The sequence below is a fragment of the Bombina bombina genome, chromosome 4, assembly GCF_027579735.1.
Source record: "Bombina bombina isolate aBomBom1 chromosome 4, aBomBom1.pri, whole genome shotgun sequence".
NCBI classification, from domain to species: domain Eukaryota; kingdom Metazoa; phylum Chordata; class Amphibia; order Anura; family Bombinatoridae; genus Bombina; species Bombina bombina.
In genome coordinates, this window is record NC_069502.1 from 484,046,781 (window position 1) to 484,064,244 (window position 17,464).

At 42.1% G+C, this 17,464-nt stretch overlaps 1 protein-coding gene across 1 annotated transcript in view; it reads right to left on the minus strand.

Annotated features, from left to right (window-relative positions):
* Nucleotides 1-17,464, minus strand: part of GCLC (glutamate-cysteine ligase catalytic subunit) — a gene marked incomplete in the record, with an annotated part of 285,087 nt that overhangs the window by 5,928 nt on the left and 261,695 nt on the right. Inside the window, 1 exon segment of the mRNA XM_053710384.1 lies at nt 204-307. Within this exon segment, the coding sequence (XP_053566359.1) occupies nt 204-307 (104 nt within the window).

The window sequence follows — 17,464 nt, forward strand, 5'->3', positions numbered from 1 at the left end:
AAACCCAATTTTTTTATTTCATGATTCAGATAGAGCATGCAATTTTAAGCAACTTTATCATTTATCCCTATTATCATTTTTTCTTCGGTCTCATGGTATCTTTATTTGAAAAAGCAGGAATGTAAGCTTAGGAGCTGGCCCATTTTTGGTTCAGAACCCTGGGTAGCGCTTGCCGATTAGTGGCTAAAAGTAAATATTATTACCTTTCCATTGATAATTGTATCAATGCTCATTAGGGTATATTCTTCAGGGTCTGTTTCTGTGCCATTATGTGCTGTGTAACAGCCATCAACAACTGCATTGCCAGCTGAAGGGAAAAAAGATTAAATGTAAGAATACAAATATTTACAATCAAAGTGATCATAAAAAACAAGAGAGAGACAATCAATTTTTCCTTGTATTCAGATATATGAAGAAAGCTATTCAAATAATTCTTGGTTTAACATACAGCAAGCTATATAATAGGCAGATGAGAGAGGAATATTAAAAAAAAAACAAAAAAAAAAACACTAGTGTCCAAAACGTCTTTGATTCTATCCTTACAGAATGTTGAATACATCTATACTATAATCTCGTTTGTAAAGCATCCGTCATTGTCGCCAGTTGCGCACACATCCTCAAAGGAACGTTGGCTGCGCGAGGCAGCCAAAAGAATCCACCTGAATGCAGCGTAGGCAAATCAGAAAGAAAGTAATTAAAGCGCCAAAGAACAAATGGCCGGGTCCAAAGTTTATAAAAAATATATATATCAATTTATTCAATACAATATCATATAAAAATTAACATTCCATTAAAACAGTAAAATAATAATCAAGGATCCAAGATTTTACAATAAGTTAAAACCAATTCTCCAAATTAGAATTGAAGCAATTCTTTACTTAGACAGTCTTTCCATGTAACAGTTAAAAATCAATCGTGTGGAATATCTGGCTGTGTGATGTGTTTAATAAAGATATTTCTGCTTGAGAGACAATTCAGTGTAGTGGATCTGTCTGCTGTTGAATGAATATATTTCACATCGTATGGTAAATGGATTTGTGCAATATAAATGTGCTTGTGTGGCAGTTTGTGGATGTCTTCAAATAAACTTTTGTGAGTGGAAGTGCCAAAAAGTAATCGTGTCTTCAAATTGAGTGTTGAAAATTTTTTTAAAAAATAGTTGAAAAACAAACCATACAAACGATAATCAAAGAACAGTGTGAACACACAACCTTAATAAAACAATTGTAAATCAACGATCTTCAAATTATGTGCAGTATTATTCAAAGAAAATAACAATAAATGGTGAAAAAAAAACTTGCAAGTAAAAGAAAAAGGAAAAAACAGAATTTATGTTTACCTGATAAATTACTTTCTCCAACGGTGTGTCCGGTCCACGGCGTCATCCTTACTTGTGGGATATTCTCTTCCCCAACAGGAAATGGCAAAGAGCCCAGCAAAGCTGGTCACATGATCCCTCCTAGGCTCCGCCTACCCCAGTCATTCGACCGACGTTAAGGAGGAATATTTGCATAGGAGAAACCATATGGTACCGTGGTGACTGTAGTTAAAGAAAATAAATTATCAGACCTGATTAAAAAAACCAGGGCGGGCCGTGGACCGGACACACCGTTGGAGAAAGTAATTTATCAGGTAAACATAAATTCTGTTTTCTCCAACATAGGTGTGTCCGGTCCACGGCGTCATCCTTACTTGTGGGAACCAATACCAAAGCTTTAGGACACGGATGAAGGGAGGGAGCAAATCAGGTCACCTAAATGGAAGGCACCACGGCTTGCAAAACCTTTCTCCCAAAAATAGCCTCAGAAGAAGCAAAAGTATCAAACTTGTAAAATTTGGTAAAAGTGTGCAGTGAAGACCAAGTCGCTGCCCTACATATCTGATCAACAGAAGCCTCGTTCTTGAAGGCCCATGTGGAAGCCACAGCCCTAGTGGAATGAGCCGTGATTCTTTCGGGAGGCTGCCGTCCGGTAGTCTCGTAAGCCAATCTGATGATGCTTTTAATCCAAAAAGAGAGAGAGGTAGAAGTTGCTTTTTGACCTCTCCTTTTACCGGAATAAACAACAAACAAGGAAGATGTTTGTCTAAAATCCTTTGTAGCATCTAAATAGAATTTTAGAGCGCGAACAACATCCAAATTGTGCAACAAACGTTCCTTCTTTGAAACTGGTTTCGGACACAGAGAAGGTACGATAATCTCCTGGTTAATGTTTTTGTTAGAAACAACTTTTGGAAGAAAACCAGGTTTAGTACGTAAAACCACCTTATCTGCATGGAACACCAGATAAGGAGGAGAACACTGCAGAGCAGATAATTCTGAAACTCTTCTAGCAGAAGAAATTGCAGCTAAAAACAAAACTTTCCAAGATAATAACTTAATATCAACGGAATGTAAGGGTTCAAACGGAACCCCCTGAAGAACTGAAAGAACTAAGTTGAGACTCCAAGGAGGAGTCAAAGGTTTGTAAACAGGCTTAATTCTAACCAGAGCCTGAACAAAGGCTTGAACATCTGGCACAGCTGCCAGCTTTTTGTGAAGTAACACAGACAAGGCAGAAATCTGTCCCTTCAGGGAACTAGCAGATAATCCTTTTTCCAATCCTTCTTGAAGGAAGGATAGAATCTTAGGAATCTTAACCTTGTCCCAAGGGAATCCTTTAGATTCACACCAACAGATATATTTTTTCCAAATTTTGTGGTAAATCTTTCTAGTTACAGGCTTTCTGGCCTGAACAAGAGTATCGATAACAGAATCTGAGAACCCTCGCTTCGATAAGATCAAGCGTTCAATCTCCAAGCAGTCAGCTGGAGTGAAACCAGATTCGGATGTTCGAACGGACCCTGAACAAGAAGGTCTCGTCTCAAAGGTAGCTTCCAAGGTGGAGCCGATGACATATTCACCAGATCTGCATACCAAGTCCTGCGTGGCCACGCAGGAGCTATCAAGATCACCGACGCCCTCTCCTGATTGATCCTGGCTACCAGCCTGGGGATGAGAGGAAACGGCGGGAACACATAAGCTAGTTTGAAGGTCCAAGGTGCTACTAGTGCATCCACTAGAGCCGCCTTGGGATCCCTGGATCTGGACCCGTAGCAAGGAACTTTGAAGTTCTGACGAGAGGCCATCAGATCCATGTCTGGAATGCCCCACAGCTGAGTGACTTGGGCAAAGATTTCCGGATGGAGTTCCCACTCCCCCGGATGCAATGTCTGACGACTCAGAAAATCCGCTTCCCAATTTTCCACTCCTGGGATGTGGATAGCAGACAGGTGGCAGGAGTGAGACTCCGCCCATAGAATGATTTTGGTCACTTCTTCCATCGCTAGGGAACTCCTTGTTCCCCCCTGATGGTTGATGTACGCAACAGTTGTCATGTTGTCTGATTGAAACCGTATGAACTTGGCCCTCGCTAGCTGAGGCCAAGCCTTGAGAGCATTGAATATCGCTCTCAGTTCCAGAATATTTATCGGTAGAAGAGATTCTTCCCGAGACCAAAGACCCTGAGCTTTCAGGGATCCCCAGACCGCGCCCCAGCCCATCAGACTGGCGTCGGTCGTGACGATGACCCACTCCGGTCTGCGGAATGTCATCCCTTGTGACAGGTTGTCCAGGGACAGCCACCAACGGAGTGAGTCTCTGGTCCTCTGATTTACTTGTATCTTCGGAGACAAGTCTGTATAGTCCCCATTCCACTGACTGAGCATGCACAGTTGTAATGGTCTTAGATGAATGCGCGCAAAAGGAACTATGTCCATTGCCGCTACCATCAAACCGATCACTTCCATGCACTGCGCTATGGAAGGAAGAGGAACGGAGTGAAGTATCCGACAAGAGTCTAGAAGTTTTGTTTTTCTGGCCTCTGTCAGAAAAATCCTCATTTCTAAGGAGTCTATTATTGTTCCCAAGAAGGGAACCCTTGTTGACGGAGATAGAGAACTCTTTTCCACGTTCACTTTCCATCCGTGAGATCTGAGAAAGGCCAGGACAATGTCCGTGTGAGCCTTTGCTTGAGGAAGGGACGACGCTTGAATCAGAATGTCGTCCAAGTAAGGTACTACAGCAATACCCCTTGGTCGTAGCACAGCTAGAAGGGACCCTAGTACCTTTGTGAAAATCCTTGGAGCAGTGGCTAATCCGAAAGGAAGCGCCACAAACTGGTAATGCTTGTCCAGGAATGCGAACCTTAGGAACCGATGATGTTCCTTGTGGATAGGAATATGTAGATACGCATCCTTTAAATCCACTGTGGTCATGAATTGACCTTCCTGGATGGAAGGAAGAATAGTTCGAATGGTTTCCATCTTGAACGATGGAACCTTGAGAAACTTGTTTAAGATCTTGAGATCTAAGATTGGTCTGAACGTTCCCTCTTTTTTGGGAACTATGAACAGATTGGAGTAGAACCCCATCCCTTGTTCTCTTAATGGAACAGGATGAATCACTCCCATTTTTAACAGGTCTTCTACACAATGTAAGAATGCCTGTCTTTTTATGTGGTCTGAAGACAACTGAGACCTGTGGAACCTCCCCCTTGGGGGAAGCCCCTTGAATTCCAGAAGATAACCTTGGGAGACTATTTCTAGCGCCCAAGGATCCAGAACATCTCTTGCCCAAGCCTGAGCGAAGAGAGAGAGTCTGCCCCCCACCAGATCCGGTCCCGGATCGGGGGCCAACATTTCATGCTGTCTTGGTAGCAGTGGCAGGTTTCTTGGCCTGCTTTCCCTTGTTCCAGCCTTGCATTGGTCTCCAAGCTGGCTTGGCTTGAGAAGTATTACCCTCTTGCTTAGAGGACGTAGCACTTTGGGCTGGTCCATTTCTACGAAAGGGACGAAAATTAGGTTTATTTTTTGCCTTGAAAGGCCGATCCTGAGGAAGGGCGTGGCCCTTACCCCCAGTGATATCAGAGATAATCTCTTTCAAGTCAGGGCCAAACAGCGTTTTCCCCTTGAAAGGAATGTTAAGTAGCTTGTTCTTGGAAGACGCATCAGCTGACCAAGATTTCAACCAAAGCGCTCTGCGCGCCACAATAGCAAACCCAGAATTCTTAGCCGCTAACCTAGCCAATTGCAAAGTGGCGTCTAGGGTGAAAGAATTAGCCAATTTGAGAGCATTGATTCTGTCCATAATCTCCTCATAAGGAGGAGAATCACTATCGACCGCCTTTATCAGCTCATCGAACCAGAAACATGCGGCTGTAGCTACAGGGACAATGCATGAAATTGGTTGTAGAAGGTAACCCTGCTGAACAAACATCTTTTTAAGTAAACCTTCTAATTTTTTATCCATAGGATCTTTGAAAGCACAACTATCCTCTATGGGTATAGTGGTGCGTTTGTTTAAAGTGGAAACCGCTCCCTCGACCTTGGGGACTGTCTGCCATAAGTCCTTTCTGGGGTCGACCATAGGAAACAATTTTTTAAATATGGGGGGAGGGACGAAAGGAATACCGGGCCTTTCCCATTCTTTATTAACAATGTCCGCCACCCGCTTGGGTATAGGAAAAGCTTCTGGGAGCCCCGGGACCTCTAGGAACTTGTCCATTTTACATAGTTTCTCTGGGATGACCAACTTGTCACAATCATCCAGAGTGGATAATACCTCCTTAAGCAGAATGCGGAGATGTTCCAACTTAAATTTAAACGTAATCACATCAGGTTCAGCTTGTTGAGAAATGTTCCCTGAATCAGTAATTTCTCCCTCAGACAAAACCTCCCTGGCCCCATCAGACTGGGTTAGGGGCCCTTCAGAACCATTATTATCAGCGTCGTCATGCTCTTCAGTATCTAAAACAGAGCAGTCGCGCTTACGCTGATAAGTGTTCATTTTGGCTAAAATGTTTTTGACAGAATTATCCATTACAGCCGTTAATTGTTGCATAGTAAGGAGTATTGGCGCGCTAGATGTACTAGGGGCCTCCTGAGTGGGCAAGACTCGTGTAGACGAAGGAGGGAATGATGCAGTACCATGCTTACTCCCCTCACTTGAGGAATCATCTTGGGCATCATTGTCATTGTCACATAAATCACATTTATTTAAATGAATGGGAATTCTGGCTTCCCCACATTCAGAACACAGTCTATCTGGTAGTTCAGACATGTTAAACAGGCATAAACTTGATAACAAAGTACAAAAAACGTTTTAAAATAAAACCGTTACTGTCACTTTAAATTTTAAACTGAACACACTTTATTACTGCAATTGCGAAAAAACATGAAGGAATTGTTCAAAATTCACCAAATTTTCACCACAGTGTCTTAAAGCCTTAAAAGTATTGCACACCAAATTTGGAAGCTTTAACCCTTAAAATAACGGAACCGGAGCCGTTTTTAACTTTAACCCCTTTACAGTCCCTGGTATCTGCTTTGCTGAGACCCAACCAAGCCCAAAGGGGAATACGATACCAAATGACGCCTTCAGAAAGTCTTTTCTAAGTATCAGAGCTCCTCTCACATGCGACTGCATGTCATGCCTCTCAAAAACAAGTGCGCAACACCGGCGCGAAAATGAGGCTCTGCCTATGATTTGGGAAAGCCCCTAAAGAATAAGGTGTCTAAAACAGTGCCTGCCGATATTATTATATCAAAATACCCAGAATAAATGATTCCTCAAGGCTAAATATGTGTTAATAATGAATCGATTTAGCCCAGAAAAAGTCTACAGTCTTAATAAGCCCTTGTGAAGCCCTTATTTACGATCTTAATAAACATGGCTTACCGGATCCCATAGGGAAAATGACAGCTTCCAGCATTACATCGTCTTGTTAGAATGTGTCATACCTCAAGCAGCAAGAGACTGCTCACTGTTCCCCCAACTGAAGTTAATTGCTCTCAACAGTCCTGTGTGGAACAGCCATGGATTTTAGTGACGGTTGCTAAAATCATTTTCCTCATACAAACAGAAATCTTCATCTCTTTTCTGTTTCTGAGTAAATAGTACATACCAGCACTATTTCAAAATAACAAACTCTTGATTGAATAATAAAAACTACAGTTAAACACTAAAAAACTCTAAGCCATCTCCGTGGAGATGTTGCCTGTACAACGGCAAAGAGAATGACTGGGGTAGGCGGAGCCTAGGAGGGATCATGTGACCAGCTTTGCTGGGCTCTTTGCCATTTCCTGTTGGGGAAGAGAATATCCCACAAGTAAGGATGACGCCGTGGACCGGACACACCTATGTTGGAGAAATTAGGTTTATTTTTGGCCTTGAAAGACCTATCCTGAGGAAGGGCGTGGCCCTTGCCCCCAGTGATATCAGAAATAATCTCTTTCAAGTCAGGGCCAAACAGCGTTTTCCCCTTGAAAGGAATGTTAAGCAATTTGTTCTTGGAAGACGCATCCGCTGACCAAGATTTTAGCTAAAGCGCTCTGCGCGCCACAATAGCAAAACCAGAATTTTTCGCCGCTAACCTAGCCAATTGCAAAGTGGCGTCTAGGGTGAAAGAATTAGCCAATTTGAGAGCATGAATTCTGTCCATAATCTCCTCATAAGAAGAATTATTATTGAGCGCCTTTTCTAGTTCATCGAACCAGAAACACGCTGCTGTAGTGACAGGAACAATGCATGAAATTGGTTGTAGAAGGTAACCTTGCTGAACAAACATCTTTTTAAGCAAACCCTCTAATTTTTTATTCATAGGATCTTTGAAAGCACAACTATCTTCTATGGGTATAGTGGTGCGTTTGTTTAGAGTAGAAACCGCCCCCTCGACCTTGGGGACTGTCTGCCATAAGTCCTTTCTGGGGTCGACCATAGGAAACAATTTCTTAAATATGGGGGGAGGGACGAAAGGTATACCGGGCCTTTCCCATTCTTTATTTACAATGTCCGCCACCCGCTTGGGTATAGGAAAAGCTTCGGGGGGCCCCGGGACCTCTAGGAACTTGTCCATTTTACATAATTTCTCTGGAATGACCAAATTCTCACAATCATCCAGAGTAGATAACACCTCCTTAAGCAGAGCGCGGAGATGTTCCAATTTAAATTTAAATGTAATCACATCAGGTTCAGCTTGTTGAGAAATTTTCCCTGAATCTGAAATTTCTCCCTCAGACAAAACCTCCCTGGCCCCCTCAGACTGGTGTAGGGGCACTTCAGAACCAATATCATCAGCGTCCTCATGCTCTTCAGTATTTTCTAAAACAGAGCAGTCGCGCTTTCGCTGATAAGTGGGCATTTTGGCTAAAATGTTTTTGATAGAATTATCCATTACAGCCGTTAATTGTTGCATAGTAAGGAGTATTGGCGCACTAGATGTACTAGGGGCCTCCTGTGTGGGCAAGACTGGTGTAGACGAAGGAGGGGATGATGCAGTACCATGCTTACTCCCCTCACTTGAGGAATCATCTTGGGCATCATTATCTCTAAATTTTGTGTCACATAAATCACATCTATTTAAATGAGAAGGAACCTTGGCTTCCCCACATACAGAACACAGTCTATCTGGTAGTTCAGACATGTTAAACAGGCATAAACTTGATAATAAAGTACAAAAAACGTTTTAAAATAAAACCGTTACTGTCACTTTAAATTTTAAACTGAACACACTTTATTACTGCAAATGTGAAAAAGTATGAAGGAATTGTTCAAAATTCACCAAAATTTCACCACAGTGTCTTAAAGCCTTAAAAGTATTGCACACCAAATTTGGAAACTTTAACCCTTAAAATAACGGAACCGGAGCCGTTTTTCTATTTAACACCTTTACAGTCCCTGGTATCTGCTTTGCTGAGACCCAACCAAGCCCAAAGGGGAATACGATACCAAATGACGCCTTCAGAAAGTCTTTTCTATGTATCAGAGCTCCTCACACATGCATCTGCATGTCATGCTTCCCAAAAACAAGTGCGCAATAGAGGCGCGAAAATGAGACTCTGCCTATGATTAGGGAAAGCCCCTAGAGAATAAGGTGTCCAATACAGTGCCTGCCGGTTATTTTACATAGTTCCCAAGATTAAAATAATTCCTCAAGGCTATGGAGTATAAAATATGCTTATATATAAATCGTTTTAGCCCAGAAAATGTCTACAGTCTTAAAAGCCCTTGTGAAGCCCTTTTTTTCTTTATGTAATAAAAATGGCTTACCGGATCCCATAGGGAAAATGACAGCTTCCAGCATTACATCGTCTTGTTAGAAATGTGTCATACCTCAAGCAGCAAAAGTCTGCTCACTGTTCCCCCAACTGAAGTTAATTCCTCTCAACAGTCCTGTGTGGAAACAGCCATCGATTTTAGTAACGGTTGCTAAAATCATTTTCCTCTTACAAACAGAAATCTTCATCTCTTTTCTGTTTCAGAGTAAATAGTACATACCAGCACTATTTTAAAATAACAAACTCTTGATTGAATAATAAAAACTACAGTTAAACACCAAAAAACTCTAAGCCATCTCCGTGGAGATGTTGCCTGTACAACGGCAAAGAGAATGACTGGGGAAGGCGGAGCCTAGGAGGGATCATGTGACCAGCTTTGCTGGGCTCTTTGCCATTTCCTGTTGGGGAAGAGAATATCCCACAAGTAAGGATGACGCCGTGGACCGGACACACCTATGTTGGAGAAATAGTCCTGAATAAGTGTGAGCAATCACACAACCATAGGAAATGTCAGATTGAGATATATGTGTATACTTGTTTTTCCTCCCAAATGAGATGCAGTGGTTTTCTCCCAGTGTTTTTTCTCCCAGTGTAAAGTGCAATCTATCTCCTAAGTGGTGACCCAAACAGTCAGTTCAATTTTCTGCAGTTTTAGTCCTTTCTGCCAAAAAACAAAAACAATAATAGTGCAGAAGTTTTAAATAAAATAATCCTACCAGAGTGTCACTTACCAGTCGACGCGTTTCGGTCATGCACTGACCTTTATTAAGACTGGTTTTACCTTATGTTTGGGGTCTTTATATACCCTGTTTGATTACTGGTTTTTCGTGTTTTCGTAATACCGGAAGCGGGATTTACTACTTCCGGTTTCGCGTAGCGATAATGTTTCTTGTCTTGTTTTATTATAACATTTCTGTTGATATTATATTTTATCTGGTGAAATCTTGTGCTTTTTATCCTTAGGTTTATATAATTTGGGGCATTCTTTTGTATATGCTTTTGGTTCGCACTCCCGTTTTTCTTGTTATTTTATTGGTCAGATTTTGAGGCGTGTTCCATATAATAGCTCCCATTGGCTATTGGTATATGTAGTTTCAAATTAGCTGTGTCCCTCGGCTTGTTCAGTGGGCACTGTCAGCCTGTTAAATTTAAGGGTGTGTATTGAATAACGTTATTCTATTCGTTCCTATTCTTGTTATGGTGCTAATTGCGAAGGGGTCTATTAATTTACGATCTGAGATGTGGATATTGATGATGTATGTTAAACATTAAAAATAATTAAAAATAATTTAAACATTATTAACATTCAGCCTCTATTTCGCAACAATGCATGACTGTTACAATAAACGAAAATACACAAGAAGATCTGGAATACACCTTCAAGGTGATGAACCAAAACAAAGTTAATCTCCGTTTCACGTATGAACATAGTCAAAAATCTCTTACTTATCTCGATTTGAAAATAGAAATAAAGAATAATATCATTGAAACATCGACTCATTTCAAACAGGTGGACAGTAACAACTATGTCCACCAAACCAGTTGTCATCACAGAAATTGGAAAGCGAACATCCCAAAGGGACAACTTTTAAGGATGAGGAAAAATTGCTCAGATCTACAAAAATGGGAAGAACAAGCCCAGATAATTAAGGATAAAAAGCACAAGATTTCACCAGATAAAATATAATATCAACAGAAATGTTATAATAAAACAAGACAAGAAACATTATCGCTACGCGAAACCGAAAGTAGTAAATCCCGCTTCCGGTATTACGAAAACACGAAAAACCAGTAATCAAACAGGGTATATAAAGACCCCAAACATAAGGTAAAACCAGTCTTGATAAGTGCATGACCGAAACGCGTCGACTGGTAAGTGACACTCTGGTAGGATTATTTTATTTAAATTCTTTTTATTGAGTAGAGACTGTAAATAAACAACATCAATGAAATGGCATAGAAAAAAACATTGAAACTTATAGAAATCTTACAGATAATGCATAAAAATACAGACTCTGAATTTTCTTAAGGAGGGGGGAGAGAAAAAGAAAAAGAAAAAAAAAAAAAAAAAAAAAAAAAAAAAAACAGAATTTATGTTTACCTGATAAATTACTTTCTCCAACGGTGTGTCCGGTCCACGGCGTCATCCTTACTTGTGGGATATTCTCTTCCCCAACAGGAAATGGCAAAGAGCCCAGCAAAGCTGGTCACATGATCCCTCCTAGGCTCCGCCTACCCCAGTCATTCGACCGACGTTAAGGAGGAATATTTGCATAGGAGAAACCATATGTTACCGTGGTGACTGTAGTTAAAGAAAATAAATTATCAGACCTGATTAAAAAAACCAGGGCGGGCCGTGGACCGGACACACCGTTGGAGAAAGTAATTTATCAGGTAAACATAAATTCTGTTTTCTCCAACATAGGTGTGTCCGGTCCACGGCGTCATCCTTACTTGTGGGAACCAATACCAAAGCTTTAGGACACGGATGAAGGGAGGGAGCAAATCAGGTCACCTAAATGGAAGGCACCACGGCTTGCAAAACCTTTCTCCCAAAAATAGCCTCAGAAGAAGCAAAAGTATCAAATTTGTAAAATTTAGAAAAAGTGTGCAGTGAAGACCAAGTCGCTGCCTTACATATCTGATCAACAGAAGCCTCGTTCTTGAAGGCCCATGTGGAAGCCACAGCCCTAGTGGAGTGAGCTGTGATTCTTTCAGGAGACTGCCGTCCGGCAGTCTCATAAGCCAATCGGATAATGCTTTTAATCCAGAAGGAGAGAGAGGTAGAAGTTGCTTTTTGACCTCTCCGTTTACCAGAATAAACAACAAACAAAGACAAAGTTTGTCTGAAATCCTTAGTAGCTGCTAAGTAAAATTCGAGAGCACGAACTACATCCAAGTTGTGCAACAAACGTTCCTTCTTTGAAACTGGATTAGGACACAAAGAAGGCACAACTATCTCCTGGTTAATGTTTTTGTTAGAAACAACTTTTGGAAGAAAACCAGGTTTAGTACGCAAAACCACCTTATCTGCATGGAACACCAGATAAGGAGAAGAACACTGCAGAGCAGATAATTCTGAAACTCTTCTAGCAGAAGAAATTGCAACCAAAAACAAAACTTTCCAAGATAATAACTTAATATCAACGGAATGTAAGGGTTCAAACGGAACCCCCTGAAGAACTGAAAGAACTAGGTTGAGACTCCAAGGAGGAGTCAAGATTTTGTAAACAGGCTTGATTCTAACCAGAGCCTGAACAAAGGCTAGAACATCTGGCACAGCTGCCAGCTTTTTGTGAAGTAACACAGACAAGGCAGAAATCTGTCCCATCAAGGAACTTGCAGATAATCCTTTTTCCAATCCTTCTCGAAGGAAGGATAGACTCTTAGGAATCTTAACCTTGTCCCAAGGGAATCCTGCAGATTCACACCAACAGATATACCAAATAATGTGGTAATTTTTCTGGTTACAGGCTTTCAGGCCTGAACAAGAGTATTAATAACAGAATCTGAGAACCCTCGCTTTGATAAGATCAAGCGTTCAATCTCCAAGCAGTCAGCTGGAGTGGGTCGAACGGACCTAGAACAAGAAGGTCTCGTCTCAAAGGTAGCTTCCATGGTGGAGCCGATGACATATTCACCAGATCTGCATACCAAGTCCTGCGTGGCCACGCAGGAGCTATCAAAATCACCGACGCCCTCTCCTGATTGATCCTGGCTACCAGCCTGGGGATGAGAGGAAACGGCGGGAACACATAAGCTAGTTTGAAGGTCCAAGGTGCTACTAGTGCATCCACTAGAGCCGCCTTGGGATCCCTGGATCTGTACCCGTAGTAAGGAACTCTGAAGTTCTGACGAGAGGCCATCAGATCCATGTCTGGAATGCCCCACGGTTGAGTGACTTGGGCAAAGATTTCCGGATGGAGTTCCCACTCCCCCGGATGCAATGTCTGACGACTCAGAAAATCCGCTTCCCAATTTTCCACTCCTGGGATGTGGATAGCAGACAGGTGGCAGGAGTGAGACTCCGCCCATAGAATGATTTTGGTCACTTCTTCCATCGCTAGGGAACTCCTTGTTCCCCCCTGATGGTTGATGTATGAACTTGGCCCTCGCTAACTGAGGCCAAGCTTTGAGAGCATTGAATATCGCTCTCAGTTCCAGAATATTTATCGGTAGAAGAGATTCTACCCGAGACCAAAGACCCTGAGCTTTCAGGGATCCCCAGACCGCGCCCCAGCCCATCAGACTGGCGTCGGTCGTGACAATGACCCACTCTGGTCTGCGGAAGGTCATCCCTTGTGACAGGTTGTCCAGGGACAGCCACCAACGGCAAGAGTCTCTGGTCCTCTGATTTACTTGTATCTTCGGAGACAAGTCTGAATAGTCCCCATTCCACTGACTGAGCATGAACAGTTGTAATGGTCTTAGATGAATGCGCACAAAAGGAACTATGTCCATTGCCGCTACCATCAAACCTATCACTTCCATGCACTGCGCTATGGAAGGAAGAGGAACGGAATGAAGTATCCGACAAGAGTCTAGAAGTTTTGTTTTCCTGGCTTCTGTCAGAAAAATCCTCATTTCTAAGGAGTCTATTATAGTTCCCAAGAAGGGAACCCTCGTTGACGGAGATAGAGAACTCTTTTCCACGTTCACTTTCCATCCGTGAGATCTGAGAAAGGCCAGGACAATGTCCGTGTGAGCCTTTACTTGAGGAAGGGACGACGCTCGAATCAGAATGTCGTCCAAGTAAGGTACTACAGCAATGCCCCTTGGTCTTAGCACCGCCAGAAGGGACCCTAGTACCTATGAGAAAATCCTTGAAATCCACCTTGGTCATGAATTGACCTTCCTGGATGGAAGGAAGAAGTGTTCGAATGGTTTCCATCTTGAACGATGGAACCTTGAGAAACTTGTTCAAGATCTTGAGATCTAAGATTGGTCTGAACGTTCCCTCTTTTTTGGGAACTATGAACAGATTGGAGTAGAACCCCATCCCTTGTTCTCCTAATGGAACAGGATGAATCACTCCCATTTTTAGCAGGTCTTCTACCCAATGTAAGAATGCCTGTCTTCTTATGTGGTCTGAAGACAACTGAGACCTGTGGAACCTCCCCCTTGGAGGAAGCCCCTTGAACTCCAGAGAATAACCTTGGGAGACAATTTCTAGCGCCCAAGGATCCAGAACATCTCTTGCCCCAGCCTGAGCGAAGAGAGAGAGTCTGCCCCCCACCAGATCCGGTCCCGGATCGGGGGCCCGCATTTCATGCTGTCTTGGTAGCAGTGGCAGGTTTCCTGGCCTGCTTTCCTTTGTTCCAGCCTTGCATAGGTCTCCAGGCTGGATTGGCTTGAGAAGTATTACCTTCCTGCTTAGAGGACGTAGCCCTTGGGGCTGATCCGTTTCTGCGAAAGGGACGAAACTTAGGTTTATGTTTGGTCTTGAAAAGACCTATCCTGAGGAAGGGCGTGGCCCTTGCCCCCAGTGATATCAGAGATAATCTCTTTCAAGTCAGGGCCAAAGAGTGTTTTCCCCTTGAAAGGAATGTCAAGCAATTTGTTCTTGGAAGACGCATCCGCTGCCCAAGATTTTAACCAAAGCGCTCTGCGCCACAATAGCAAACCCAGAATTTTTTCGCCGCTAACCTAGCCAATTGCAAGGTGGCGTCTAGGGTGAAAGAATTAGCCAATTAAGAGTACGAATTCTGTCCATAATCTCCTCATAAGAAGAAGAATTACTAATAATCGCCTTTCCTAGCTCATCAAACTAGAAACACGCGGCTGCAGTGACAGGGACAATGCATGCAATTGGTTGTAGAAGGTAACCTTGCTGAACAAACATCTTTAGCAGACCTTCTAATTTTTTATCCATAGGATCTTGGAAAGCACAACTATCTTCTATGGGTATAGTGGCGCGCTTGTGTAGAGTAGAAACCGCCCCCTCGACCTTGGGGACTGTCTGCCATCAGTCCTTTCTGGGGTCGACTATAGGAAAACAATTTTATAAATATGGGGGGAGGTACTAAAGGTATACCGGGCCTGTCCCATTCTTTACTAACAATGTACGCCACCCGCTTGGATATAGGAAAAGCTTCGGGGGGCCCCGGGGCCTCTAAGAACTTTTCCATTTTACATAGTGGTTCTGGAATGACCAGATAATCACAATCATCCAAATTGGATAACACCTCCTTAAGCAGAGCGCGGAGATGTTCCAACTAAAATTTAAAAGTAATCACATCAGGTTCAGCTTGTTGAGAAATGTTTCCTGAATCTGAAATTTCTCCCTCAGACAAAACCTCCCTGGCCCCCTCAGACTGGTGTAGGGGCCCTTCAGAAACCATATCATCAGCGTTCTCATGCTCTACAGAATTTTCTAAAACAGAGCAGTCGCGCTTTCGCTGATAAGCGGGCATATTGGCTAAAATGTTTTTGATAGAATTATCCATTACAGCCGTTAAATGTTGCATAGTAAGGAGTATTGGCGCACTAGATGTACTAGGGGCCTCCTGTATGGGCAAGACTGGTGTAGACGAAGGAGGGGATGATGCAGTACCATGCTTACTCCCCTCACTTGAGGAATCATCTTGGGCATCATTTTTACTAAATTTTTTTATGACATAAAATACATATAGTTAAATGAGAAGGAACCTTGGTTTCCCCACAGTCAGAACACAATCTATCTGGTAGTTCAGACATGTTAAACAGGCATAAACTTGATAACAAAGCACAAAAAACGTTTTAAAATAAAACCGTTACTGTCACTTTAAATTTTAAACTAAACACACTTTATTACTGCAATTGCGAAAAAGTATGAAGGAATTGTTCAAAATTCACCAAAATTTCACCACAGTGTCTTAAAGCCTTAAAAGTATTGCACACCAAATTTGGAAACTTTAACCCTTAAAATAACGGAACCGGAGCCGTTTTTATATTTAACCCCTTTACAGTCCCTGGAATCTGCTTTGCTGAGACCCAACCAAGCCCAAAGGGGAATACGATACCAAATGATGCCTTCAGAAAGACTTTTCTATGTATCAGAGCTCCACACACATGCAGCTGCATGCCATGCTGTCCTCAAAAACAAGTGCGCCATACCGGCGCGAAAATGAGGCTCTGACTATGATTAGGGAAAGCCCCTAAAGAATAAGGTGTCAAAAACAGTGCCTGCCGATATAATCATATCAAAATACCCAGAATAAATGATTCCTCAAGGCTAAATATGTGTTAATAATGAATCGATTTAGCCCAGAAAAAGTCTACAGTCTTAATAAGCCCTTGTGAAGCCCTTATTTACTATCTTAATAAACATGGCTTACCGGATCCCATAGGGAAAATGACAGCTTCCAGCATTACATCGTCTTGTTAGAATGTGTCATACCTCAAGCAGTAAGAGACTGCACACTGTTCCCCCAACTGAAGTTAATTGCTCTCAACAGTCCTGTGTGGAACAGCCATGGATTTTAGTTACGGTGCTAAAATCATTTTCCTCATACAAACAGAAATCTTCATCTCTTTTCTGTTTCTGAGTAAATAGTACATACCAGCACTATTTTAAAATAACAAACTCTTGATTGAATAATAAAAACTACAGTTAAACACTAAAAAACTCTAAGCCATCTCCGTGGAGATGTTGCCTGTACAACGGCAAAGAGAATGACTGGGGTAGGCGGAGCCTAGGAGGGATCATGTGACCAGCTTTGCTGGGCTCTTTGCCATTTCCTGTTGGGGAAGAGAATATCCCACAAGTAAGGATGACGCCGTGGACCGGACACACCTATGTTGGAGAAAAAAAAAGTAAAAAAAAAATGGGTAAGTGTATTATTAACAGGGTATAATTGAAAAATTTCAATTAACAACAATTTACGTTCACACGTGTGTCCAGTCTCAGAGGGTGAGTTAAATTATTTGTAGCTGTGGGTGTTATCTTCCAGAATTTAATATATTTCAGCCAGACTATATCCTCGTTTTGCCGGTATTTTTGTTGCTGTGCTAAAGGGGATGTGTATTTTTAATATATTCATCCCATATTGCTTGAAGCATTATGAAGCTTTCCGTATTTCCCTTTTTATATAGAGAGTATTCCTCTAGTTCTAACAACTCAGTGACTTTGTCCCTCCACTTTGCTATTGTAGGCACCTCTTTTTGTTTCCAGGATTTTGCTATCAGCATTTTGACACTGTTGGTAAATATGCGAAATAAGGGCAAGAGATGTTTGGAGGGTAATTTGAAAGATTTGTTCAAGAGCCAGATCAGAGGATCTGGTGGGATAGTTATTTTTAGAATTTGCTCTATCTCATGAATAATTTCGTACCAGTAATGGTTTAAGCGCGAACACCACCACCACATGTGTCCCATACCGCTCCCTACATGT